The sequence below is a fragment of the Callithrix jacchus genome, chromosome 12 (assembly GCF_049354715.1).
Source record: "Callithrix jacchus isolate 240 chromosome 12, calJac240_pri, whole genome shotgun sequence".
NCBI lineage: Eukaryota > Metazoa > Chordata > Mammalia > Primates > Cebidae > Callithrix > Callithrix jacchus.
In genome coordinates this window covers 66,392,630-66,420,228 of record NC_133513.1, presented here as the reverse complement: position 1 = coordinate 66,420,228, position 27,599 = coordinate 66,392,630, and the positions used below count along the sequence as shown (strand labels likewise).

Here is a 27,599-nt window from a genome sequence, read left to right as displayed (position 1 = left end):
AAAAAAACCCAGAAAGTGCTTGCATGATGTGGTCCCTGGTCCACCATTAAAAACAGCTGTTTGGGGGAAGTCAGGAGGCTTTGCTAAGAGATTAGGCTGGCTTCTGAAATATTTACTGCTTTGCAGACCCTGAACAATAGAGATAATTGATCTCTATTAGTGCCTTCAGGAACTGTTCTATTGGAGAGAGTGGCTTGGATGGGAACAACAAGTGGCTGGGAGACCGGATCCCTACCCCTCAGCAGGAAGCTTGCCAGGATGTAGGTTTCCCAGCCTCACCTGCCATCCTCCTCCAGCTCTGCCAAGCTGTTGAGTTCCTGGCTGGATGCCACTCCCTGAAGCTGTCAGGAAAGTTGTTACACATATCCTGATCCTCTGATTTGCGGATCCCAAAGCAGCAGCTTCTTTGCTTCCCACTGCTTCATTTACTCATTCCCAAACACTGCTGCACTCCAGCCAGTTACTGAAGTTCTTTCAGGTTTCAGGGAGCAGACAAGCTTGGGTTGTCTAAGGTTATGGGAGTTATTGTGGTGATATATGAGCAGGAGAGAAGACAGAAAGCCTTTCAGTAGCCAAACAGTCAGCCTCAAGGAACAGAGCAGATGTTTCTCACTCAACGGGAGCTCTCCATGCCTGGGTGAGTTTGCTAGGGCTGTTTTATCCATGTATCATAAACTGGGGATGTAGCAGACATTTATTGTCTCTCAGTTCTGCAGGCTAGAAGTGTGAGATCAAAGTGTCAATAGGGTTGCTTCCTTCTGAGGATTGTGAAAGAGAATTTGTTCCGTGGCCCTCCCCTAGCTTCTGGTACATTGCTGGCAATTTGGGAGGTTCCTTGGCTTATAGACGCATCACCCCAATCTTTGCCTTTATCTTAATGGGACATTTTTCCTGTGAGCACTCTGCCTCCAATTTCCCCCTTTTTATAAGAACACCCATCACACTGACTGTTGGACACTGTTACTGGTTGCATTTTGCCACTTCCGAATCTATATGTTGAAGTTCTGAACCCCACTACTTTGCAATGTGGCCTTATTTGGCTGCAGGCTCTTTGCAAAGGTAACCAAGTTTAAATCCACTTTTATTCTTGTCCCCTGAGACTCAGTCATCGCCCTGAATAAGCGTATCCTTCCTCAGTCTCTCCAAGGGTTGTAGCTTTCCCACTACTGAGTGTCTTCTGTTTCCATTCTTCTCTGTGACTTGTGGTTTCTACTGTTTTATGGCCTCCACATATTGAAATTTCTCTGTGTGCCTTTGGCTTCCGTGTCACTCTCTTGATTTCTGACTCATGGAAGTACTGAAGCTCCTTGAGAATGTCATGGGTTTAGTCGCTTCCTGTACAGCATAGAGGATTTCTCCTAGCAAGGCTGTCCTGTTGGGCCACTCCCGAGGCCTGCTGGGCTTTGGCAGGTGGCTTGGCTCAGGCACCAGCCTCTTGACCGATCAGCCTTGGCCATGATAGTGAGTCTCACAGGACACGGCATGGTGACCTTGGCATAAATAATTTCCCATGGCTTTTTTTCTCAGAAGGAGGCTATGGACATGTGGACGTGCTCAGCTTTCAAAGTGGCTATGTGACTGGTACTGCAAAGGCCTGGAGTTCAGAGGAAAAGCTGTAGTTCCTTCCTTGTACAATTTTTGCTGAGGTGTGGTCGATGCTTGGCCCATGTACTGCAGGACTCCCTAGCCTGATCTCATTTCATGATTTTCCTGACTTTGAGAAGCTCCTCACAGAGCCGCCATGATTTTTTGTCTACTGGTATATTTAAAAATTAAAAAATGACTCAAGTGGGTTACAGTTATGGCAATATAAATGTTTACATATAATTGCTTTTAACTCCTTTGGCTATTCATAAGAGAATCACAGTATTTATGAAACTATTACTCACGTGCAGTTCAGTAAGGAGACACAAGCTTACAGGGTTGTGGGATGACAGTCTTTATTCTGCCTGCCAGCGTATATTGTGGCCATATGTGTAAGTTTATTTGGGGATACAATTAAATGGCTTAAGTTCAGGGCCTTTGTGAATGAGACTCCAAACCAAACAGTGGACCTGTCTACTTCAGATGGGCTCCCCTTTCATTCCTTGAAAGGATTGGAGGCCAAAGGTACAGGCTCTTAAAGGATTTCATTAAACTTACATGATTCCGTATAGGTTCTTATTTCAAAACCCAGTTAAATTACATAAGTCAGGTGGCCTACATTCCTCTAAAAATGCCCTTTGACTTGATAGAAACCATTAAGCAGCATTCTGTGCCTAGCACTGTGCTAGGGCTCCCCAGAGAACACGGAACTCATCAAGGTGTCGGGCATTACGTCTACCAAGTTCCCAGTTGGTACTGCTTGGTCACAATCATCTTGTGCTGTATGAGTCTTTTTTCTCAGCTATGGGTTGGAGGCATTTGAGTAGTACTGCCCACAGCCCTCTTCCCTGTGTTCTGATTCTAGAATTCCCCCTCAGCTTGTGGCTTTTACAGTTTCCACATGCCTTTCAATAATGCCAGCTGCTTTCCCTCCTGCTGCTCTGCCGGTCTTGCCTGAGGTGCATGTGGCTTCCACTAAGCGTGAAGGCTTTTTAAGAAACCTTTACTTCTATCACGTACTATTCAGTGTTTTCAATTTCACAGCCCCATCACTGTTTGGGAAACAAATGATTTATGGGGAGTTTCCAGAGAATTGATTTCTTGAGATCTGGGTGATCCTTGGCAATGGGATAGGGTTTTGCTGCCTAGTGACTACAGGGTAAAAACAGAAGGAAACAAATGGAAGGGCCTGACTTGAGAGAAGTTTTATTTATCTGGCTTTGACTGATCAAATAAAATCAGTGAAATTTAGTTATTTTATTTTTGGAAAACTTGGAATTCACCTAGATACTCCTGGTTGAAGAAAATGATGTTTTATTTGTTTTTGGAACAGTCATCTTTCTATGACAGGGAAAATTTGAAGTTGAAGAGCTTCATCTTTCATCATCTTTGTACTAAAGGATTGGATTTTCTTCTATTTTTAAAAAAACGAGTTATTTCTGCAAATTCTAGAAATTTAAGATGGACAATTTAAAAAAATTATGATTGACATAATTGTACATATTTACAGGGTACAGCATGTTTCAATAGATGAAACATGTGAACTGATTACGTTGGGGTCATTAGCATATCTGTCACCTCACACATTAATCACGTCTTTGAGATGAGAACACTCATAAACCCCTCTTCTGGCTATTTTAAAATATACAATATGTCATTGTTTAGTCATCCTGCTTTGCAATAGACCACCAGAACGCATTCCTCCTATCTCACTGCAGTCTTGTATCCACTGGCCAATCTCCCACCATCTCCTCACTTGCCACTCTCCATCCTCTGGAAACCATGATTCTACTCTCTATTTCTATAAGAACAACATTTTAGATGCCACATATGAGCGAGATCATGAGAAATTTTTCTTTCTGTGTCTAGTTATTTCACTTAACATGAAGTCCTCCAGGTTCATCCATGTTGCCACAAATGACAAGATTTTATTATTATTTTTTATATAGCTGAATGGTATTTCATTGTGTATATACACACTATTATTTTCTTTATCAGTTCATGTGCTGATACTTAGGTTGATACTTAGCTAAGATATGGATCTTAGCTCCTGTGAATAGTGCTGCAATGAACATGAGAGTGCACATATGTCTTCTACATACTGATTTCATTTCCTTTGGATATATACCCAGAAGTGGGATTGCTGAATCATATGGTAGTTCTATTTTTAACTTTTTGAGGAACCTCCATATTGGTTTCCATAATGGCTGTGCTAATTTGCATTCTCACCAGCAGTGTGCAAGGGTTCCCATTCCTCCACATCTTTGTCAACACTTATCTTTTGATTTTTTTTTTTTGATAGCCACTCTGACTGGAGTGAGGTTATGTTTCATTGCAGTTTTGATTTGCATTTCCCTGACGAATGATTTTGAGCACCTGTTCATATAGCACCTGGTGCCTTATTTTGTCCGTTTGGTGAAGTCGTGTTTCCATGAATATTATTATTGATGCTTGTGACATGTGATGAGTCTGTGTATGGAAGGACTAGGTATTTACTCCAGTCTGCACAGACTGGCTTTGTCCCCATCCTTTCCGGAGTCTATAAGCCATTACCGTCTCTTGGCCTTGGGTCACTGCCGCTGTTTCAGCACTAGATGGCACCTTAAGCCCAGGTTTGCCGCAAGTCCATGGTTTGTGTATTGCCACATTTTCAACACTAGAAGGCGTCCTGAGCCCAGGTGTGCCTAAGACCTAGTTTCTGAAGGACCCAGAAAGCTTCGGGAAGTTTCCGCCTCGGGCTTGAGCGGGGCCAGAAGCTGTATTTCGACGTTGTAGGGTCTACATAGCTCTGGGCTTTACTGTGGTGGGTCCAGCACTGGGCTCTAAGGCAACGTTCTGTGATGCTGCCTCTCTCTGTGCCGGTGGCCTGGGGCTGGGGGAGGCCACCACCACTGCCCGATACTGGCTCGCACCCGGAGTCCGCAGCCTCCGAGACCAGCCCGGCACAGGGCTACTCCCAGGCCCATGCGGCTGCGGCCTGCCTGCCACCAAGGCAGCTGGCCCGAGGCGGCCCAGAGCCCCAGGCTGCCCCACCGGGCCACGGGCCCCGCCAGAGACTCAGTCCGCAGGCTCCGGCCTGTGGTCTTCCGGTTCTGCCACACGGAGGAAACCAGCCAGTGTCGCGTTTCACGGTGGCTCGTGCAGGCCAGTGCTGAGTTCCAAGGCAAAGTCCTGCCCTGAGCTCCCCTTCCCCAGAGAACTCCGCTGGAAGGTACCTTCACAAGCGCTAAGGAAACCAGGTAAGAGATCTTGGTGCCTCGTTTTAGCACATTAATAGGAAAAGACACGGACCGAGTCGCTCTCTGCACTGTGCTGCCCAGGTTTGTGTTTGTATTTTAACTTGATATTGACATCCTCCCTGCGACAGAAGAGTACAGGAAACGATGCAGGTGCAAGGCACTTACAGTCCGCGGAAAAGGGTGTGAAGGGACCGCCTGAAGGAACCACGCAGACATCCTTTGAGTCTGTCTCTGGGCCTTTGTGGCCTGCTGTCTCTATGTTGCTTGGGCTTCTGCTTCATCCCCTTCTTCCTGCAGACCATCTCCCCTTGCTCTCTCAGTGCAGAGGGAGAAAGGTGGCTGTCCTTCAGCTTAGGTGTTCTACACGGAATGATCAGAGCTTTGGTATCAACTCCTAAGAGAGAAAATCTGATTTGCCTTCTTGGGTCAGGTGGCTGGGTGTTCCTGGGAAAATCTCAGAGAAGGGGAATTGTGGATCCGTGTCTCCCTACCAAGGCATCTGTGTCGTGGGTTTAGTGCTCTGCAGTTCACAGAGTGCTTCCCCAAACATGAATAATGCTCATTTCACTACAAGCTTGAGAGTGGATGTTACTAGTGCCCTCGTTGTACATAGGAGGAAACTGAGGGTTACAGGGATTAGAGAGAGTATTAGATTTTTAGGGCTGCAGTAACAAAGTGCCATAAACAGAGTGGCTGAAAACAAAAAAACATTGTCAGTTCCAGAAGTCCTATATCGAAATATCAATAGAGTAGCCTCCTTTTAGGTTCTCTGAGGGCAAATCTGTTCCAGGACCCTCTCTTCCAGGCCCCTCTCCTGGCTTCTGCTGATGGCCGGTCGACCTTGGCATTTCCTGGCTTGTAGCTGCGTCACCCCAATCTTGCCTCTGTCTCTATGTGGTGTGCTTCCTTTATGTGTCTGCGTCCAGATTTGCCTCATCTTATAAGGATACTAGTCATTTTGGATTAAGGGCCCACCCTAGCCTAGTAAGACTTCATAACTTACCTAACTGCATCTACAAAGATCCCATTTCCAGATAATGTTTTCACATTCTGAGGAACTATGAGTGAGGACTTTAACTTGTCTTTCTGGGGGAAGACAATTCAATACGTAACAGATAGTTTGCTTGAACTTTGGACTCAAACTTAGAACTTCTGAGTTTTTAAAGGGAATCATTCTTTTCCTGGTCGACTAGGCAATATTAAAGCAGAAAACTACCATGGCTAATTAGCTATCTTCTATTTGTCGTTGAATCAAGCAGTTATTCAAAATAAACAAAGCCACTGGCTGCTTTATCATTTACATACTTAATCGTGTAGGGTGTGAGGGCAGGAGTTCGGAAAGAAAAAGTTTTTGGTCAAAGAGATAGCTGTTCTGTCTTTCGTAAGGAAAATAAAATGATAAAAGAGTAAAAGTAAACCTTTATATGAGGTTAATACAACAAATATATTGGATAGTGTTGCTGAATGGTTTCTATGAAGTGCTTGGATAATTTAAGCTTATTACAGTTTTCCTTGGCCTACCCATAGGCTAAATACTGAATGCTTAAAAAGAAAATAAATCCTCTAATTATTAGCACAGGTCAAAGGGGAAAAAAATGCAAGTGACACTAGTTGCTGAGTTCTTTCTTCTCCTGCAGTTGGTCCTAGAATAGAAATCGTTATTTTTCTACAATGGGCCATGGCAAGAGTGACCATACAATTTATCCAAATTGGGAGGCTTTAGAAAATGAAAGAGGTGATAAAAATCATTAAAATTATATTCTTCAAAAATATTTACTGACATCAGTGTTTTATTTTGTTGGTGAATTTATATAACTGAGCCATTCAAAAGCTATTTAAAAAATAAATAACATATCTGTGAATTGTAAAGCAAAATAAAAAAACAATATTCAAATATCTGAATTTTTAAACACAATACAAGCAGTACATTTCTTCCTGGTACATATTCATATATGTTTATCAATTTCTTAGCTATGTTTTTCTCTAATACTGTGTTACTGGAATTTTTCTGAAGAATTAAAAACAATATAGTCTTATTTTTAAGATTATTGTAAACAATTGCCTTTCATCTTCTTTAAAGTTTTGTCTTAGGGTGATAAGTTGGCAATTATTGCTTTTCTCAATTGATCTTCTTGGTAGAGTATAACATTTTCCATCAATAAAATAAAATAATTTTTGTACAGATGCTAAAGTACTTGGTGAAACAATAGCAAATTCAACTAAATAGTATACATTTTCACTGCTTTTTCGGTATTTAAATATGTGGAAGGTTTAGCTTAAACATTTTGATTTTTGTAGACACTTTTGCTAGTATTTTGCTGTGAATTTTTACATCTATGTTTATCAATGATATTGGCCTGTAGTTTTCTTTTCTGTTATGTCTTTCTCTGGTTTCATTATTAGGTTAGTACTGGCCCTATTCTTCAAACTTGCGTAGTTTAAATAGAATTGGTATTAGTTCTCCTTTAATGTTTTGTAGAATTTAATAGTAAAGCCATAACGTCCTGAACTTTTCTTTAATTGGAGACGCTTTGATTCCATTAGTTGTTATTGGTTTGTTGAGATTTTCTATTTCTTCCTGGTTCAATCTTGGTAGGTTGTTGTGTCCAGGAGTTTATCCATTTCCTCTAGTAGGGGATCCTTCCAGATTCATTTTATGAGGCCAGTACTAACCAAATAATGAAACCAGACAAAGATATAACAAAAAGCAAACTATAGGACAGTATCACTGATGAACTTAGATGTAAAAATTCTCAGCAAAATACTAGCAAACCAAAATCAATAGCACATTAAGAAGACCATTCACCATGATCAAGTGGGATTCATCCCAGAGATGCAAGAATGGTTCAATGTCTACAAATCTATAAACATGGTAAATCACATTAACAGAATCAAGAACATAAACTGCATTCAATAAAAGTCAACATCCTTTATGATAAAACCTTTATCAAAATGGACATAGAAGGAACATACCTCAAAATCATGAAGTATATATGACAAAGCTATAGCTAACATTGAACCTTACAGGAAAAAATTGAAGGGCTTTTCTCTAAGGACTGGAACAAGACAAAGATGCCCACATTCACAACTGTTATTTGACAAAATACTGGAAGATCTGGCCAGAGCAATAATCAAGAGAAAGAAATAAAGGCCATCCAAGTTGGAAATGAAGAAATCAAATTAGCCTTTTTTACAGACAACATGATCTCATAGTTGGAAAAATACAGACTCACCAAAAAACTATTAGAACTGATAAATTTAGTAAAATTGTAGAATACACAATCAACATACAAAAATTAGTAGCATTTATATATGCCAATAACAATCTGAAAAAAATAGAGAATGCAATCCCATTTACAATAGCTACAAAGAATATGAAATACCTGAAAATCAATAAAACTAAATAAGTGAAAGATCTATACAAGGAAAACTATAAAATTCTAATAAAAGGAATTGAAAGAAAGAAATTGAAGGGGACACAAAAACTGGAAAGATAGTCAATGTTCAGGGATTGGAAGACTTAATAGTGTTAAAAGGCCAAAATTAACCAAGGCAATTTAGAGATTCAGTGCAATCCCTATCAAAATACCAATGGCATTCTTTACAAAAATAGAAAAAAATCCTAAAATTTATGTAAAACCACAAAAAAATCCCAAATTGCTAAAGTAATCCTGAGCAAAAAGAACAAAGCTGGATGTATTACACTACTGACTCAAAAATTTACTGCAAAGCTATAATAAGCAAAACAGCATGACATTGGCATAAAAACAGATGCATATTCCAGTGGAACATGATAGAGAACCCAGAAATAAATCCTTGCACTTGTAGCCAATTTATCCTCAACAGTGGTGCTGAGAACATACAATGGGAGAAGTCAGTCATTTCAATAAATGGGAAAACTGGATAACTATATGCAGAGGAATGAAACTAGACCTTTATCTCTCACAACAATCAAATCAAAATGAATTAAAGACTTAAATCTAATACCTAAATGTGTGAAACTAGTAGAAGGAAACTTTGGGAAGCACTTTAGGACACTAGTCTAGGCAAAGACTTCTATTTTCTCTAAGACAGAACTCAAAGGCACAGGCAACCAAAGCAAAAATAGACAAATGGGGTTATGACAAGCTAAAAATCTTCTGTAAAGCAAAGGAAACAATCAACAAAGTGAAAAGACAACCCATAGAACGAGAGAAAATATTTGCAAACTGTCCGTCTGACAAGGAATTAATAACCAGAATAAATAAGGACCTCAAACAACTTAGTGGCAAAAGAGCAAATAATCTGATTAAAAAATGGGCAAAAGATTTGAAGAGACATTTCTCAGAAGAAGCCATACAAATGGCCAACAGGTTAACAACAACAACAACAACAACAACAACAAATACTCAATGTAACTGCACATCAGATAAATGCAAATCAATACCATAATGAAATATCATCTCACCCCAGTTAAGACAGGGAATAATAAGTGCTGGTGAGGATATGCAGAAAGGGAACACTCACATACTGTTGGTGGGAATGTAAAATAGTACAGCCATTATGGAGGACAGCATGGAGATTCCTAAAAAAAACTGAATATAGAACTACCATGTGATCCAGCAATCTCACTACTAGGTATATACTAAAAGAAAGAAAATTAATATATCAAAGAGACATCTGCACTCCCATGTTTGTTGTGGTACTATTTATAATAGTCAGCATATGGAATCAACCTAAGTGCCCAACAATGAGTAAATGGATAAAGAAAATGTGGTGTATACACACAACAGAATGTTACTGAGTCATGAATGAGATCCTCTTATTTTCAGCAACATGGATTAAACTAGAAGTCATTATATTAAATGCAATAAACCAAGCACAGAAAAACAAGTATCACATGATCTGTTTGGGAGGTAAAAAAGTGGACCTCATGAAGATAGAGAGTAGAATGGTAGTTACCACAGGCGCTAGGCAAGATGGGTGGGAGAGGAAGAGAAATGGAAAAGGAAAGAATATAAGTTTAAAAATAAGTAATTTCAAAAAAAGAAATAAAAGCCCATCCCATTTACAATAGCATAAAATTTGCTTAGGAATAAGTTTAATGAAGGAGGTAAAAGAACAACACACTGAGAACTGTAAAACATTGATGAAAGTAATTGAAGACACAAAAAATAAAAAGGTATTCTATGTTCATGAAATTAATGTTGTTCAACTGGCCATACTACTCAAAGTGATCTATAGATTCACTGAAATTCCTATTAAATAGCAAAGACCTGGAACCAACCCAAATGCCCATCGATGATAGACTGGACAGGGAAAATGTGGCATATATACACCATGGAATACTATGCAGTCATGAAAAATGATGAGTTTGTGTCCTTTGTAGGGACATAAATGAACCTGGAAACCATCATTTTCAGCAAACTGACACAAGAACAGAAAATCAAACACTGCATGTTCTCACTCATAGGTGGGTGTTGAACAATGAGAACACATGGACACAGGGAGGGGAGCATCACACACCGGGGTCTGTTGCAGGGAAATGGGGGAGGGACAGCATGGGGAGAAATGGAAGATATAGGTGATGGGGAGGAAGGCAGCAAATCACACTGCCATGTGTGTACCTGTGCAGCAATCTTGCATGTTCTTCACATGTACCCCAAAACCTAAAATGCAATAAAAAAAAGAAATTCCTATTAAAATTTCAATGGCATTTTTTACAGAAATAGAAAAAAAATTCTAAAATTTGTATGGAAGTATGAAAGACCCCAAATAGCCAAAGAAATATTGTGCAAAAAGAGCAAAGCTAGAGGCATCAACTATCTGTTGTCACAATATACCATAAAGCTAGGGTAAGCAAAACAGCATGGCACTGGCATAAAAACAAAGAGAAAAATGGAGAAAGACAGGAAGCCCAGAAATAAATCCATGCATTTACAGCTAACTGATCTTCAACAAAGTTGCTCTGAACAGACAATTGGGAAAGGACAGTCTTCAATAAATGGTGTTACGACAACTGGATATCCACATGCAGAAGAAAGAAATCAGACCCTTATCTCACAACATATACAAAAATTAGCTCAACATCAATTAAAGACTTAAATTTAAGGCCTGATACTCTAAAACTGCTAGAAGAAAACATAGGATAAAAGCTCTCTGACATTGGTCTGGGGAATAATGTTTTGGATGTGACCCCAGATGCACAGGCAACACAGCAAAAATAGACAAATTGGAATATGTCAAAGTAAAAAGCTTCTGCACACCCAGTAAAGGAGATAATAAAGAGAGTGAAGAGACAACCTCCAAACTAGGAGAAAACATTTGCAAATCATATTTCTTATAAGGGGTTAATATAAAAATATATAAGGGGCTCAAACAACTCAATAGCAAGAAAACAACCTAATTTTAAAAATGGGCAAAGGATCTGAACAGACATTTCTCAAAAGAAGACATACAAATGACCAACAGGTATATGAAAAAGTGCTCAACCTCACCAATTACCAGGGAAATGCAAATTAAAACCACAATGAGATATCACCTCACGTGATTTAGAATGGCTGTTATCAAAAAGACAAAAAATAAATGTGGTGAGGATGTGCAGGAAAAGAAATCTTTATGCACTGTTGGTGAGAATTTAAATTTATATGGCAATTATAGAAAACAGTGTGGAAGTTCCTCAAAATTTAAAAATAGAATTATCATATAATCTAGCACTTTTACCACTGGGTGTATATCCTCTACAACAGGACTGCTTAGTCTCAATTTTATGTGTATTTTTTTATATAGCTGTAATTTCTCACATTTGCCATTAAGCCCTTCCTCTCCACACCTTGCACCTTTGTGTAGCTTTCAGATATTAGCACAAGTCATGGGGCTTGTCCACCCACTGGTTGAGAGGTGCCAGCAGTAGTGTTACATGTGTCTGCCCCTACACCTGTGGCTGCAACAAGGTACCAGTCTCTGGGTGCTAGTGGCAGAGCATACTTTGTGTTATCAGTAGGCACTCTGCCCATGTTCCACAAAGGGACTGTATGCAAAGGGTCAGAAAATCTAATGAGTTATCACTGTTATCTTTCAGATCTAACCAAATATTAAAGTGACTGAGTTTTAAAAATCTATGTCTTAAATCATTATTGAGATTTTCTCATGCATTCGAATGAGAATTCTGCTCTACTGCACATGTGTCTCACACAGTATACCAGACCATGGCAGAAACAGGAAGTACAAAGTAGAAATCTATCAAATGTATTTCACCTTTCCAAAAAATAAAACTATTAAGAATGATACTTTTGTTATTACAAGATGAAAAATGATACAAATGTCAAACTAGACAGGAAATAGACATAAACTGTAGTGTCCCAGGGAAATGGGCATATGGTCTGTATTAGTCCATTCTCATGCTGCTATGAAGAAATACCTGAGACTGGGTGATTTATAAAAGAAAGAGGTTTAATTGACTCACAGTTCCTCAGGACTGGGGAGGCCTCAGGAAACTTATAATGGTGGAAGGGGAAGGAAACACATCCTTCTTCAAATGGTGACAGCAGGGAGAAGTGCTGAGCAGTTTTATAAAGGGCATATATCAGAGAACTCACTCATATCATGAGAATAACATGAAGGTAACCACCCCCATGATTCAGTTACCTTCTACCTGGTCTTTCTCATGATGTGGGGATTTTAGGAACTGCAATTCAGGATGAGATTTGGGTGGGGACACAGCCAAACCATATCATTCTGCCCCTGGCCCTTCCCAAATCTCATGTCCTCTCATTTCAGAACACAATCATGCCTTTCCAACAGTCCCCCAAAGTCTCAGCTCATTGCAGCATTAACCCAAAAGTCCAAGTCCAAGGTCTCATCTTCACCTGTGAGCCTGCAAAATCAAAACCAAGCTAGTTACTTCCTAGATACAATGGGGGTACAGGCATTGGACAGATACACCCACTACAATCAGGAGAAATGGGCCAAAACAAAGGAGCCATAGGCCCCATGCAAGTCTGAAATCCAGCAGGGCAGTCATTAACCTTAAAATGATCTCCTTTGATGTCGTGTCTCACATCTAGGTCACACTGATGCAAGAGGTGGGCTCCCATGGCCTTGAGCAGCTCTACCTCTGTGGCTTTGCAGGTACAGCCCCGCTTTCTGCTGCTTTCATGGGCTGGCATTGAGTGCCTTTGGCTTTTCCAGGTGCATGGTGCAGGCTATGGGTAGATTTACCATTCTGGGATCTGGAAGATAGTGGCCCTCTTCTCACAGCTCCCACTAGGCGGTGCCCCGGGGGGGCTCTGTTTGGGGGCTCTGATCTCACATTTCCTTTCTGCATTACTTTAACAGAGGTTCTCCATGAAGGCTCCAATCCTGCAACAGACTTCTGTCTGTATGTCCAGGTGTTCAGGGATCCTCTGAAATCTAGGCAGAGGTTCTCGAATCTCAATTCTTGTCTTCTGTGCACCCACAGGATCAGCACAGCATAGAAGCTGCCATGGCTTGGGGCTTGCACCCTCTGAAGCAAAGGCCTGAGCTGTACCTTGCCGCCTTTTAGCCATGGCTGAAGCTGAAGCAGCTGGGACACAGGGCTCTGTATCCCAAGGCTGCACAGAGCAGGAGGGCCCTCAGCCAGGTCCATGAAAGCATTTTTCCTTTCAAGGCATCTATGTCTGTGATGGGAGGGACTGCCGTGAAGGTCTCTGACATGGCCTGGAAACATTTTTTTCATCGTCTTGGTGATAAACATTCAGCTCAATTTTTCCCCAGAAATGAGTTTTTATTTTCTTTTGCATTGTGAGGCTGCAACGTTTTCAAACTTTTATTGTCTGCTTCCTCTTGAACACTTTGCCACTTAGAAATTTCTTCTACCAGATACCCTAAATCATCTCTCTCAAGTTCACAGATCTCTAGGACAGAGGCAAACTGCTGCTAGCCTCTTTGCTAAAGCATAGCAAGAGTGACATTTAGTCCCATTCCCAACAAGTTCTTCATCTTCATCTGAGACTGCCTCAGCCTGAACTTCATTGTCCGTATCACTATCAGCACCTTGGTTAAAGCCATTCAACAAGTCTTAGGAAGTTCCAAACTTCCCTACATCTTCCTGTCTTCTGAGCCCTCCAAGTCTCTATGAAGTTCCAAACTTTCCCACATTTTCCTATCTTCTTCTGAGCCCTCCAAATTGTTCCAGCCTCTGCCTATTACCCAGTTCCAAAGTTGTTTCCACATCTTTGGGTATTTTCGTAGCAGCACCCCACTATCTGGGGTACCAGTTTACCATCACATGGTCACACTAGATAGAGCAGACATGATGTTAATGGCTCCTAGCATGGCTGTGCAAGTTCCTCTCTTGATTAGGACCTGAGTCTTGGTGGTAGATTTGTACTCAGGTCACCACCACACTAATAGGATAAATGAAAACCCTACAAAGAAGCCTCATTCTGTGACTTGACATGAGACTATTTATAGTCACTCTCAATTAGTATGTGATCGTAAATGTTTACCAACTGACATGGGTGGTGGTAGTAGTGATGCATGGGACAAGGGGGAAGAAAGGTAACCCTGTTTAGTGTTTCCTGATTTCTGTGGGGTCAATACTCCTGCTATGATTGATATCAGGCTCCCAACTTGACAGTCATCAAACTTGGAGTTGGAAAGGGATGTGCACAATCGGCTGGTGCAGCACTGCCAAGCCTATCCCCAGTATCTGTCTAACAGAGCTCACTATGCTTCTCACTGGCCAATCTCTCTCCCCCAAAATAGTTAACACCAGAAATAAGAATTTTTTCTCACAGTGATTTACTTCCCCTAAGACTGAGTCAGTGATGGTGTAGTGTTCGTTAATCTGTCTTTAGCTCAACTACTTTATCTTAGGAAGAAATTTAATAAAGTGTTCTCTTGTGCTTTTTGACATTACACACCATTTATGTTCACAATATATACAGAGGCAAAATATACTACCTAAAGCATAACTCTGATATCTGTGATCCTCTGCCCCAGATCAACACCAAGGGAGGAAAAACCACCTGCAGATGCAGATTCCTGTAGCATCCCTTCTTCACATCTGGTCTTCCAAAATTATATAATGACAAAAAACTTTATAGAATATTCTATACAAGTTTTAAAACAAAGTATTTAAACCGCAATACACTTAATTATGGTGCTATGTTCCAGCTACCACAGGGAAAATTTCATTGACTTGAAGCATCTCAAGTAATAAACCCTTGATATATGTGGTTTTGCTTTTGCATGTGAAAATAGAAAACTTATATTTTATGCATCAATTATAGATATTGTTCTGCAACATTTCCTATTAAAACAGGATGTACCTTATGCTAATTTTTCATGAATATTTCAATATCATTTGGCAAAAGGAGCAGAGATATGACCCATGTCAGAAATACAACTCAACTTTGGGGTTGCCACATTCTCCAGTGGTTTCTTTAATTACAGATTTATGAAGTGAGACCATTCTTAGCAGAACAGAAATTGAATACACCAATCAGAAGGGAGATGCTCATAGCAACCATGTAACTCTGAAAATAAATAAGTAGATGAAAAGCTACCAGTACCGAAACAAAAAGGGCTTCATGGTTTTATCCTATGGAGCTGTGACAAGTTCCTATTCTATCTGAAAAACTGATGGAAACTGAAATCAGCAAAAGTGGGCTGGTTGTAAAACACCAGCAGACATTTACTGATGGGTGTTACTGGGACACACTCAGTCATGAAGAGAATAGAAATGCATCAAAATCCTACTCCAGGAATTTTTCCTGACCTTTGCTGTTTAGGAATTGCCCAACCTCTGTTGTAGGTGTTCATTTATCTTTCCCATTCTCAAGTTAGTTTTATAGTACTCTTTTTCTTGGTATATAATGTAGTACCCTTTATGTGTATAAGGGAGACTTCTGACAGCTTCATATATACAAGAGATTCTTCCATGGAGAAATGATTTATTGTAATGGTCTTTATGTTGTTAGAGCTAGGATTGAGACTATGCTTTTGATCTACTTTGTAGCTCCATTCTGTGAAGAGAATTCTTTCTTCAAATGTCAGAAATCTTTGCTGTCAGCAAGACCTGCCCCTCCCCAGATTTATTTTTGCTTCAGTATATGCTATGAAAAGAAGAGAAATAGGCTCATTTTTAATGTCGCTTCCACCCCTACCTCCCCATGGAATAGTTGTCATTTTTCACTCTGGGATAGGCAGGAAGGGGGGGGGTCAAGTCTTTGTAATTCCTCTTTCCTCGGAGCATAACCACTTTCAAGGGAATAGTAATGATTTTAATGGGGTAGGGGAATGCATCTTTTCTTAATGTATAGAGCCTCATGGCCATTTTGGAGGCAATGTAACAGGTGATTACTAACGCAGAGATACTATTTTCCTGTACCTGGAAGGTCACTTTTGCAATACAACAGCATCAAAATGCTTAAAGGGAAGTTAAGAGAAGTGTTGAATATGTAACAGATGGGATACGGAAACTTAAGTGAGCTTCGTCTGAAGTACAAAGATTCATAAACTCAGTTTAGTTTTTTTTTTTTAAATTGCATTTTAGGTTTTGGGGTACATGTCAAGAACATACAAGATAGTTGCATAGGTATACACGTGGCAGTGTGATTTGCTGCCTTCTCTTCCAGATGATACTGCAGAGGAAAAGGGGGGGGGGCTACAGGGAGAGAGGGACCAAGATTTCAGGGAATGTATGTAGAAGTAGAGCCTGATTTCTGAATGTGTTTAGTTTCTTGCAGCTGGTTTTGCTAAATCAGCTTCCTTAAGTTGACTGATAGAGCTCATTGCATGAAACTTCAAAGATGTCTTTTTTTTCTGCAGCAGAATGTCCTAAAGGAAGTTCAACTCAGTTGCCTTCCTTTGAAAAGACACTGAACCAAATGATTGTTCAATGGTCCTGGAAGAAATATTTTTTTTCATTTGAAGTTTCTGTGTTAGCCTAAAAACCTAGGTTGACTGTATAAGGAATTGCCTACCCTCCTTACTTTCCCTGGCTGAGTTATATGGAGTCATTAGGTACTCATTAGACAAACACAGAGGCAGATAGCACCAGTTACGGAATCCATGACTATTTAAAAATTTCATCAGTTCTCTAGTTTTCTGCCTAAGTTGCAATCTTTCTTGTGGCATGTAGCCTGAAACTCTAAAATATTAGGCATTAAAACTCAGGACTTAAAAAATTAAAGCTTTTTTTTATTTTTTAAAAAATTAGATACTCTCTGATGTGAGCAGGTAACCAGCTTCTCATCTTTGGCATCCCCTGTCGCCCTACTTAGAATATGATTGATACCAGTGATTTTAGTGAGTCTTTTGAACCTCACTTGGAAGTGAGGAAGCTGAGGCTCAGAGAGCCAGTAAGCAATGGAGCCAAGATTTAGAAGCCTATACTTGACACCAGTCTGCTTCCCAATGATGAACATGAGAAGTTAAAGCCATGGACCCTGTGAATGTGAGAAGAGGACAGGATTGCTGGCCCATGTGCCCATAGGGGAACTTGGTGAGAGGATCCCATGTCTAGTGGAGGAATAAAATGGCCGTATATTTTCATCTTGGCTATTTAACTTACTCTGCAATTCTGGGGCCACAACTATCCCTAGGGGTAGGTAAGAAGTAATAAAGTGGGAGCTTGTAACTGAACCCCATATACTTTTGTCCTAAAGATAACTTTTCTTTTATGCTATTGTATATTGGCTCTACCTCTCTTCCTCCCAAAGCTATGGGAAAAGGAAGGCCTCTGTGGTTTCACATACTGTCTTCAGAAAAGAGCATATACCTCAGTATACAAATCCTGGATGTTATTTTATGATTTCTTATTTAAGCAAATATCTTTTACTGGAAAAGACTACTGGAAGTAAGAAAAACAAAAACCTTCTAAGAAAAATTTCAAATAATTTAGGACAAATTTAAAACAAAGGAAATGGGATATTCAATATGCTAAAAATAAAGATCTTTGGTTATATCATGTGATGAAAACTTTAATTGACCTGCCTTGGGAGTTACGGGCCTATTTCACACATCATTCCACCACTTAAAGGGTATAGAATAGTGTAGTCTTTTTTCCCCATAAACTCCTTTTAGTCCATCCTATTTCTTTTTGTTTTTTTCTGATTTGGGGATTTACAACTAATGCATATCAATTGCCATTTGTAGAAATGGCAGATGTGATTATAATGTACTCCGTGAATTAGTTCCAGTTGTTTTGTTTAAAAAGCCAATTATGATTCTGGAAACTGATTGGAGAGGAGAAAAATAAAAGATTCACAATAGTGACTTACTCCCATTTGGAAGAAGGTGTCTGGTGGTAGCCACATGGGAGAGGTTTAGTTAACATTTTCATTAAGTATCAGGGAGAGGTAGTAAACAGCACGTAAATAAAGCAGGCAGTGCATCCAAGTTGGCTGGTGCCAGTGAAAGAGGAAGCAATGGAAATGGACGTAATGCAGCTTTTACATCAAGGCAGTTAGGAAGTGTGTCCAAGAGGAACGCTCAAATGAAATGGGCAGAGGTGCTGGAGGAAATGGTTACGACACAGGAGGTAATATGAAATGCCTCCCTAGTATTTTTGTATTGAAATTTATGCCCATAGTACTTGGGAATATGCTAACTGTATCCTGATATAATATCTGGATATTTTTAGTGCAATTTAAAAAAAATTTTTTTTTTTTTGAGACGGAGTTTCGCTCTTGTTACCCAGCCTGGAGTGCAATGGCGCAATCTTGGCTCACCGCAACCTCTGCCTCCTGAGTTCAGGCAATTCTCCTGCCTCAGCCTCCCAAGTAGCTGGGATTACAGGCATGCACCACCATGCCCAGCTAATTTTTTTTTGTATTTTTAGTAGAGACGGGGTTTCACATGTTAACCAGGTTGGTCTCAATCTCTTGATCTCATGATCCACCCGCCTCGGCCTCCCAAAGTGCTGGGATTACAGGCGTGAGCCCGCACCCGGCCAATATTTTTTAAATTTTTGAGACAGAGTCTCTCTCTGTCACCCAAGCTGGGGTGCAGTGGTGCAATCTCTTCAGCTCACTGTAACCCCCACTTCCACGTTTCAAGTTATTTTCTTGCCTCAGCCTCCCGAGAAGCTGGGATCACAGACATTCACCACCATGCCAGGTTAATTATTTTGCATTTTTAAGTAGAGGCAGGGTTTTGCCATGTTGGCCAGGCTGGTCTCAAACTCCTGACCTCAGGTGATCCACCCACCTAGGCCTCCCAAAGTGCTGGGATTACAGGTGTGAGCCACCACACCCTGCCGATTGGTGCAAAATGAATTGCAGGTTTGCCATTAGTTTAAATGCCATTAAAAGTACTAACCTAGTCTAAGACTAATTTTTTTTCCCCACAACAACTATTCAGTGTGGTCACTTACATCACCAGTTTCTCGGTTACTCAACTCAAATCCTAGAAGTTATCTTTAATTATTTTCCTTTATATTATATTATATTAATATTTATATTTTTATATTATATATTATATTTTATATATATATTAATATAAATTTTATATTATATATTATATTTATATTATATTCTAAAACTAAGTAACTTCTTTCACATTTACTGCATGAAAGGCACTATGCTAAACAGTTTACAAGTATTATCTCATTTAATCCTCAAAGTTTCTTTGAAGTGCTTGTTATTTACATTTTGGAGATGAGAAAACGAGAGGTTTTGAGGGATTCAATAACTTGGCCAAGACATGATAGTTAATATAAACTAGTTCTCTGTATACCTGTTGTGCTGTCACCATGCATAGCCGATTCTTCCTTGGTGAAAGCTCTTTCATTCTTTTATTATTCTCCATTGGCTCATCATCCGCTGCAGTCATTTCATAACTTCGATTCCTATCATCAGTCTATCTCAGCTGTGGGTATTGGCCATATGGCAAAAATGACTTCAACTGTGTAAGTCCTATAACTCCCAAGATAAAAAAGATTTACTGACTCCCCAGTGTTTATACACCACAACCAGTTGTAGTCCTGTAAGTTTTAAATAATTTTTCCCTATTTATTATCAACTTGTTCTAGAAAACAAGTTACATTTATGTTCTTCTTAACATACATAATACATCAAGATAAGACTAAGTACAAAATATATAAATGAAAAAATGAATACAGAGGACACTGATCATATGAAAAAAAAACCCATGAAGGAAGAAATGAAATTAGGATACAAAAATTTGTAAGACCCTGAATGTTTGCAACCAGATGCAGAGTGGCTTTCATACATTTATGTGAAGAATTGACACTCAGGTTGTAGCATCATTCTTAAGGATGATAGTGGAGAGAGAGTGCTGACTCTGACACAATCTGTGATGGTTGCTTCAAGGGTAGGGAAGCCCTATTCAGCACCACAAAGTTCTGATCATAAATTCATTTGAGGAATTTGGCATGTAGGTTAATATACTTATCTTTAAAATAAAATCCAGAGGAAATCTATTTGTCTGTTTTGGATGTCTCTGGTAGGGTTATATTGGATGTACTAAAAGCATTTGAATTCCTTATCCTCCAAAATGGGTCAAGTAAATATCTGATAATTAATCAAAGATGTAGCACATCTGACAGTAAGGCTTAACGTGGGAAAGCAAATCTAGATTGGATGGAAGAATTCAAAGCCCACTTTTAATTAGTGGGGTCAACAAGTCACACTAAATTTAATACTTTGTCAAACATTTCCTACAGTATTTGGGAGTTCTTTCTAGGGAGGTGCTTCTCTGTCATCACCTACTTGCTTGTGAAATATTTTTGATATGTTTTTCCCTAAATACAGGAATGTTTTGCCCATTTTTCTCCCATTTTCTGATCCCATTCATTCTTTCTGCCTATCATTTTATCTCTGTATTTCTATTTTGTAGTTTTCTTTCTTTTTTTTTTATTGCATTTTAGGTTTTGGGGTACATGTGCAGAACGTGCAAGATAGTTGCATAGGTACACACATGGCAGCATGTTTTTCTGCCTTCCTCCCCTTCACCCACATTTGGCATTTTTCCCCAGGCTATCCCTCCCCAGCTCCCCCCCCCCGGTGCTGGCCCTCCCCTATTCCCCCCAATAGACCCCAGTGTGTAGTACCCCCTTCCCTGTGTCCATGTGTTCTCATTTTTCCTCACCTGCCTATGAGTGAGAATATGTGGTATTTCATTTTCTGTTCATGTGACAGTTTGCTGAGAATGATGTTCTCCAGATTCATCCATGTCCCTACAAAGGACACGAACTCATCATTTTTGATGGCTGCATAATATTCCATGGTGTATATGTGCCACATTTTCCCAGTCCAGTCTATCATCGATGGGCATTTGGGTTGGTTCCAGGTCTTTGCTATTGTAAACAGTGCTGCAGTGAACATTCGTGTGCATGTGTCCTTATAGTAGAACGATTTATAGTCCTTTGGATATATACCCAGTAATGGGATTGCTGGGTCAAATGGAATTTCTATTTCTAGGTCCTTGAGGAATCGCCACACTGTCTTCCACAATGGTTGAACTAATTTACACTCCCACCAACAGTGTAAAAGTATTCCTATTTCTCCACATCTTCTTCAGCATCTGTTGTCTCCAGATTTTTTAATGATTGCCATTCTAACTGGCGTGAGATGGTATCTCATTGTGGTTTTGATTTGCATCTCTCTAACGACCAGTGATGATGAGCATTTTTTCATATGTTTGTTGGCCTCATGTATGTCTTCTTTTGTAAAGTGTCTGTTCATACCCTTTGCCCATTTTTGAATGGGCTTGTTTGTTTTTTTCTTGTAAATCTGTTTGAGTTCTTTGTAAATTCTGGATATCAGCCCTTTGTCAGATGGGTAAACTGCAAAAATTTTTTCCCATTCTGTTGGTTGCCGATTCACTCTAGTGACTGTTTCTTTTGCTGTGCAGAAGCTGTGGCATTGGATTAGGTCCCATTTGTCTATTTTAGCTTTTGTTGCCAATGCTTTTGGTGTTTTGGTCATGAAGTCCTTGCCTACTCCTATGTCCTGAATGGTTTTGCCTAGATTTTCTTCTAGGGTTTTTATGGTGCCATGTCTTACGTTTAAGTCTTTAATCCATCCGGAGTTAATTTTAGTGTAAGGTGTCAGGAAGGGGTACAGTTTCTGCTTTCTGCACATGGCTAGCCAGTTTTCCCAACACCATTTGTTAAACAGGGTATCCTTTCCCCATTGCTTGTTTTTGTCAGGTTTATTAAAGATTGGATGGCTGTAGATATGTTGTGTTGCCTCTGATGCCTCTGTTCTGTTCCATTGGTCTCTATCTCTGTTTTGGTACCAGTACCATGCTCTTTTGATTACTGTAGCCTTGTAGTATAGTTTGAAGTCCGGTAGTGTGATGTCTCCTGCTGTTTTCTTTTTGCTTAGAATTGACTTGGCTATGTGGGCTCTCTTTTGGTTCCATATGAAGTTCATGGTGGTTTTTTCCAGTTCTGTGAAGAAAGTCAGTGGTAGCTTGATGGGGATAGCATTGATTCTGTAAATTACTTTGGGCAGTATAGCCATTTTCATGACATTGATTCTTCCTAACCATGAACATGGAATGTTTCTCCATCTGTTTGTGTCCTCTCTGATTTCGTTGAGCAGTAGTTGTAGTTTTCCTTGAAAAGGTCCCTTACGTTCCTTGTAAGTTGTATTCCTAGGTATTTTATTCTTTTTGTAGCAGTTGTGAATGGCAGTTCGTTCTTGATTTGGTTCTCTTTCAGTCTGTTATTGGTGTATAGGAATACTTGTGATTTTTGCACATTGATTTTATAGCCTGAGACTTTGCTGAAGTTGCTTATCAGTTTCATGAGTTTTTGTGCTGAGGCGATGGAGTCTTCTAAGTATACTATCATGTCATCTGCAAATAGAGACAATTTGGCTTTCACCTTTCCTATTTGAATACCCTTTATTTCCTTTTCTTGCCTGATTGCTCTGGCTAGAACTTCCAGTACTATATTGAATAGGAGTGGTGAAAGAGGGCATCCTTTTCTAGTGCCAGATTTCAAAGGAAATGCCTCTAGTTTTTGCCCATTAAGTACGATATTGGCTGTTGGTTTGTCGTAGATAGCTTTTATTACTTTGAGATATGTTCCATCAATACCGAGTTTATTGAGGGTTTTTAGCATAAAGAGCTGTTGAATTTTGTCAAATGCCTTCTCTGCATCATTTGAGATAATCATGTGGTTTTTGTTTTTGGTTCTGTTTATGTGGTGAATTATGTTTATAGACTTGCGTATGTTGAACCAGCCTTGCATCCCTGGGATGAATCCTACTTGATCATGATGGATAAGTTTTTTGATGTGCTCTTGCAATGGGTTTGCCAGTAGTTTATTGAAGATTTTTGCATCTATGTTCATCATGGATATTGGCCTGAAGTTTTCTTTTCTTGTTGGGTCTCTGCCGGGTTTTGGTATCAGGATGATGTTGGTCTCATAAAATGATTTGGGAAGGATTCCCTCTTTTTGGATTATTTGGAAGAGTTTCAGAAGGAATGGTACCAGCTCCTCTTTGTGTGTCTGGTAGAATTCGGCTGTGAACCCATCTGGACCTGGGCTTTTTTTTGTGTGGTAGGCTCTTAATTGCTGCCTCGACTTCAGACCTTATTATTGGTCTATTCATATTTTTGGCTTCCTTCTGGTTTTGGCTTGGGAGGACACAGGAGTCCAGAAATTTATCTATTTCTTCCAGGTTTACTAGTTTATGTGCATAGAGTTGTTTGTAATATTCTGTGATGATGGTTTGAATTTCTGTGGAATCTGTGGCGATTTCTCCTTTATCGTTTTTTATTGCATCTATTTGGTTGTTCTCTCTTTTCTTTTTAATCAATCTGGCTAGTGGTCTGTCTATTTTTTTGATCTTTTCAAAAAACAAGCTCTTGGATTTATTGATTTTTTGAAGGGTTTTTCGTGTCTCTATCTCCTTCAGTTCTGCTCTGATCTTAGTTATTTCTTGTCTTCTGCTAGGTTTTGAGTTTTTTGATCTTGCTCCTCTAGCTCTTTCAATTTTGATGATAGGGTGTCAATTTTGGATCTCTCCACTCTTCTCATGTGGGCACTTATTGCTATATATTTTCCTCTGGAGACTGCTTTAAATGTGTCCCAGAGATTCTGGCATGTTGTTTCTTTGTTCTTGTTGGTTTTGAAGAACTTCTTTATTTCTGCCTTCAATTCATTGTTTATCCAGTCAACATTCAAGAGCCAGTTGTTCAGTTTCCATGAATCTGTGCAGTTCTGAGTTATTTTCTGAATTCTGAGTTCTAACTTGATTGCACTATGGTCTGAGAGACTGTTTGTTATGATTTCAGTTGTTTTGCATTTGCTGAGGAGTGCTTTACTTCCAGTTATGTAGTTGATTTTGTAGTAGGTGTGATGTGGTGCTGGGAAGAATGTATATTCTGTGGATTTGGGGTGGAGAGTTCTGTAGATGTCTATCAGGTTTGCTTGTTCCAGGTCTGAGTTCAAGCCCTGGATATCCTTGTTAATTTTCTGTCTTGTTGATCTGTCTAATATTGACAGTGGAGTGTTAAAGTCTCCCACTATTATTGTGTGGGAGTCTAAGTCTCTTTGTAAGTCATTAGGAACTTGCCTTATATATCTGGGTGCTCCTGTATTTGGTCCATATATATTTAGGATCATTATCTCTTCTTGTTGTAGCGATCCTTTTACCATATGTAATGACCTTATTTGTCTCTTTTGATCTTTATTGCTTTAAAGTCTATTTTATCAGAGACGAGAGTTGCAACTCTTGCTTTTTTTTGCTCTCCATTTGCTTGGTAAATCTTCCTCCATCCCTTTATTTTGAGCCGTTGTGTATCTTTGCATGTGAGATGGGTTTCCTGGATATAGCACACCGATGGGTTTTGGCTTTTTATCTAGTTTGCCAGTCTGTGTCTTTTGATTGGTGCATTTAGCCCATTTACATTTAGGGTTAATATTGTTATATGTGTATTTGATACTGCCATTTTGATGCTAGTTGACTGTTTTGCCCATTAGTTGATGCAGATTCTTCATTTTGTTGATGCTCTTTAGTATTTGGTATGTTTTTGGAATTGCTGGTACTGGTTGTTCCTTTCTATGTGTAGTGCCTCTTTCAGGAGCTCTTGTAAAGCAGGCTTGGTGGTGACAAAATCTCTGAGTACTTGCTTGTTCACAATGATTTTATTTTTTCTTCACTTAAGAAGCTCAATTTGGCTGGATATGGAATGCTGGGTTGAAAGTTCTTTTCTTTAAGTATGTTGAATATTGGCCCCCAATCTCTTCTGGCTTGTAGGGTTTCTGCCGTGAGATCTGCTGTGAGTCTGATGGGCTTCCCTTTGTGGGTGACCCGACCTTTCTCTCTGGCTGCCCTTAGCATTTTTCTCCTTCGTTTCAACCCTGTTGAATCTGACGATTATGTGCCTTCGGGTTGCTCTTCTTGCGGAATATCTTTGTGGTATTCTCTGTATTTCCTGGACTTGAATATTGGCCTGCCTTGCTAGGTTGGGGAGATTTTCCTGGATAATATCCTGAAGAGTATTTTCCAGCTTGGATTCATTCTCTTCATCACATTCAGGTACTCCTATCAAACGTAGATTAGGTCTCTTCACATAGTCCCACATTTCTTGGAGACTTTGTTTATTCCTTTTTGCGCTTTTTTCTCTAATCTTGGCTTCTCGTTTTATTTCATTGAGTTGCTGTTTGACGTCGGATATCCTTTCTTCTGCTTGGTCAATTCAGCTGTTGAAACTTGTCCATGCTTTGTGCAGTTCTCGTGTTGTGTTTTTCAGCTCCTTCAATTCACTCATATTCCTCTCTAAGTTGTCCATTCTTGTTATCATTCCCTCAAATCTTTTTTCAAGGTTCTTAGTTTCTTTGCATTGAGTTAGAACATGTTCTTTTAGCTCATGGAAGTTTCTCATTACCCACCTTCTGAAGTCTGATTCTGTCATTTCATCACACTCATTCTCCTCCAGCTTTGTTCCCTTCCTGGTGAGGAATTGTGGTCCCTTGTAGGAGGCGAGGTGTTCTGGTTTCAGGTGTTTTCCTCCTTTTTGTGCTGGTTTCTTCCCATCTTTGTGGATTTATCCACCTGTCGTCTGTGTAGTTGCTGATTTTCCAATTGGGTCTCTGAATGGATGTTCACATTGTTGATGATGATGTATTTCTGTTTCTTAGTTTTCCTTCTAACAGTCTAGCCCTGCTGCTGTAGGACTACTGCGGTCCACTCCAGGCCCTACTTGCCTGGGGTACACCTGTAGCAGCAGCGGAACTGTGAGGGTTGCTACCCATTTCTTCTTCTGCTATCTTTGTTCCTGAATGATACCCGCCAAATGTCAGTCTGATCAGTTCTTTGAGAGGTGACTCTTTGGATATGCAGGGATCAGGGAGCTGCTTGAGGAGACTGTCTGTACTTGATACTTGAGGAGACAATCTGTACTTTATAGGAGCTCAAGTTCTGAACTGTGAGCTCCGTTGTTCATTCAGGGTTGCTAGGCAGGTGCATTTAAGTGTGCTCAGCGGAACTCATAAAGCCCCTTTTTTTTCCTCAGGTGCTCTGTCCTGGGGAGTTAGGCCTTTATGAGTATCCGTTATACTGTCCTGCCCAGCAGCGAGGCAGTCTAATCACTGCCTGCCTGTAGTGGTTATGCTGAGCTGCCATGGGCTCTGCCTTGTTGCCATGGGCTCCGCCCTGCTGCCGTGTGTAATTCCCTGTAGTCCTGTTTATATGGGTGTGGTTAGAGCTGCCGTGGTGATGATGGCCTGTCTCTGTAGTGGCGGACTCTCTCTGTTATGGCAGGTTGCCTTGGCAACGGCAGGCTGCATCAGCAATGGCAGTGTACCTCCGTAGGGGTCCAGTGCGTCGGTAATGGTGGACGCCCCTCCCCCTCCGAGATGCACCATTCTGGGTTCAGCTGTGCTTGCCGTGAAACTCTCAACCCGGAGCGTTTCCAATTGCTGTTTTGTTTGTTTTTGTGGGGGTGGGACCCGCCGAGCCTGATCACCTGGCTCCCTGCCTCAGATCCCCCCCTTTTTTTTTTAAGTTGAACAGTTGATTCTCTCTCAGGTGTTCCAGTCACCTGCTGAAAGGGCACCAGGATCTGTGTGATTTCCCGTGCAGTGACCCACTGCTCTGGCTGGAGCCACGTTGCTGCCCGGGAATCTCCTGGCCTCACTTTCTGTTTAAGTCACATTTAATCAGATGAGTGTGCTAATCTGCCTTCTGAAATCTCCAATTGCCAGTTTAACAGGGTAACCAAACCAGTGAATTTTGTACGGAGTGCCGCTGCGCTGCGGCCCTGGCCCAAACAGCCGCGCTGGTGGCCCATGCGGCTCCTACACCTGGGAATCTCCTGGTCTGTGGGCAATAAAGATCTGTCTGGAAATGCGGCGTCCACTCACCATCTGTGGTCTCACTGGGAGCTGCAATCCTGAGTTGGTCCTACAGCGCCATCTTCTCTCTCCTCTATTTTGTAGCTTTCTTACATCTTCATGAATTAAAAAAAATTCCCCTTGCCTCAAGACAACACAATATTAATTGTAGAGCCTCATGTATAACCCAGATAGATCAAGGTAACAGGTCTCTATGGAGTTGGGAGAGTTAAGTGAGCCTACTATGTGGAAAACAAGAGTCCTAGAAAGCATTACTTCTTATGTTTTTCTGTCTTCCCAGGTGACAGTGTTCTGAGATTTCTAAGTAGGACTGGGAGGTCCCTGGGGTAGTGGGAGTGTGGAATTCTGGAATCTGGAGGGGTGCCTCCAAGTAAAGTGAGGAATGAGCAGAAAGTCTCCAGCCTCCCCTATATATGGAGTCAACACCCCTTTAGGCTTACTTCTTACCAGGTGTTGTAAAAATAAACATT

General features: G+C 40.3%; 1 protein-coding gene across 7 annotated transcripts in view; it reads left to right on the top strand.

Moving 5' to 3' along the window:
- Nucleotides 1-431: 431 nt before the first annotated feature.
- LOC118146324 (uncharacterized) overlaps nucleotides 432-27,599 on the top strand; it is a 531,773-nt gene continuing 504,605 nt past the window's right edge. For 6 of the 7 annotated variants that reach the window (XR_013524395.1, XR_013524396.1, XR_013524393.1 and 3 more), the window contains exon 1: nucleotides 4,326-4,823. Coding sequence is in view for 1 of the 7 variants with exons in the window: in XM_078344001.1 (XP_078200127.1) it covers nucleotides 603-637 (35 nt within the window). In the remaining 6 variants the exon portion in view is untranslated. Of the gene's footprint in view, nucleotides 638-4,325; nucleotides 4,824-27,599 lie in introns of those variants that run through there. The other variant, XM_078344001.1, reaches the window with a different exon arrangement.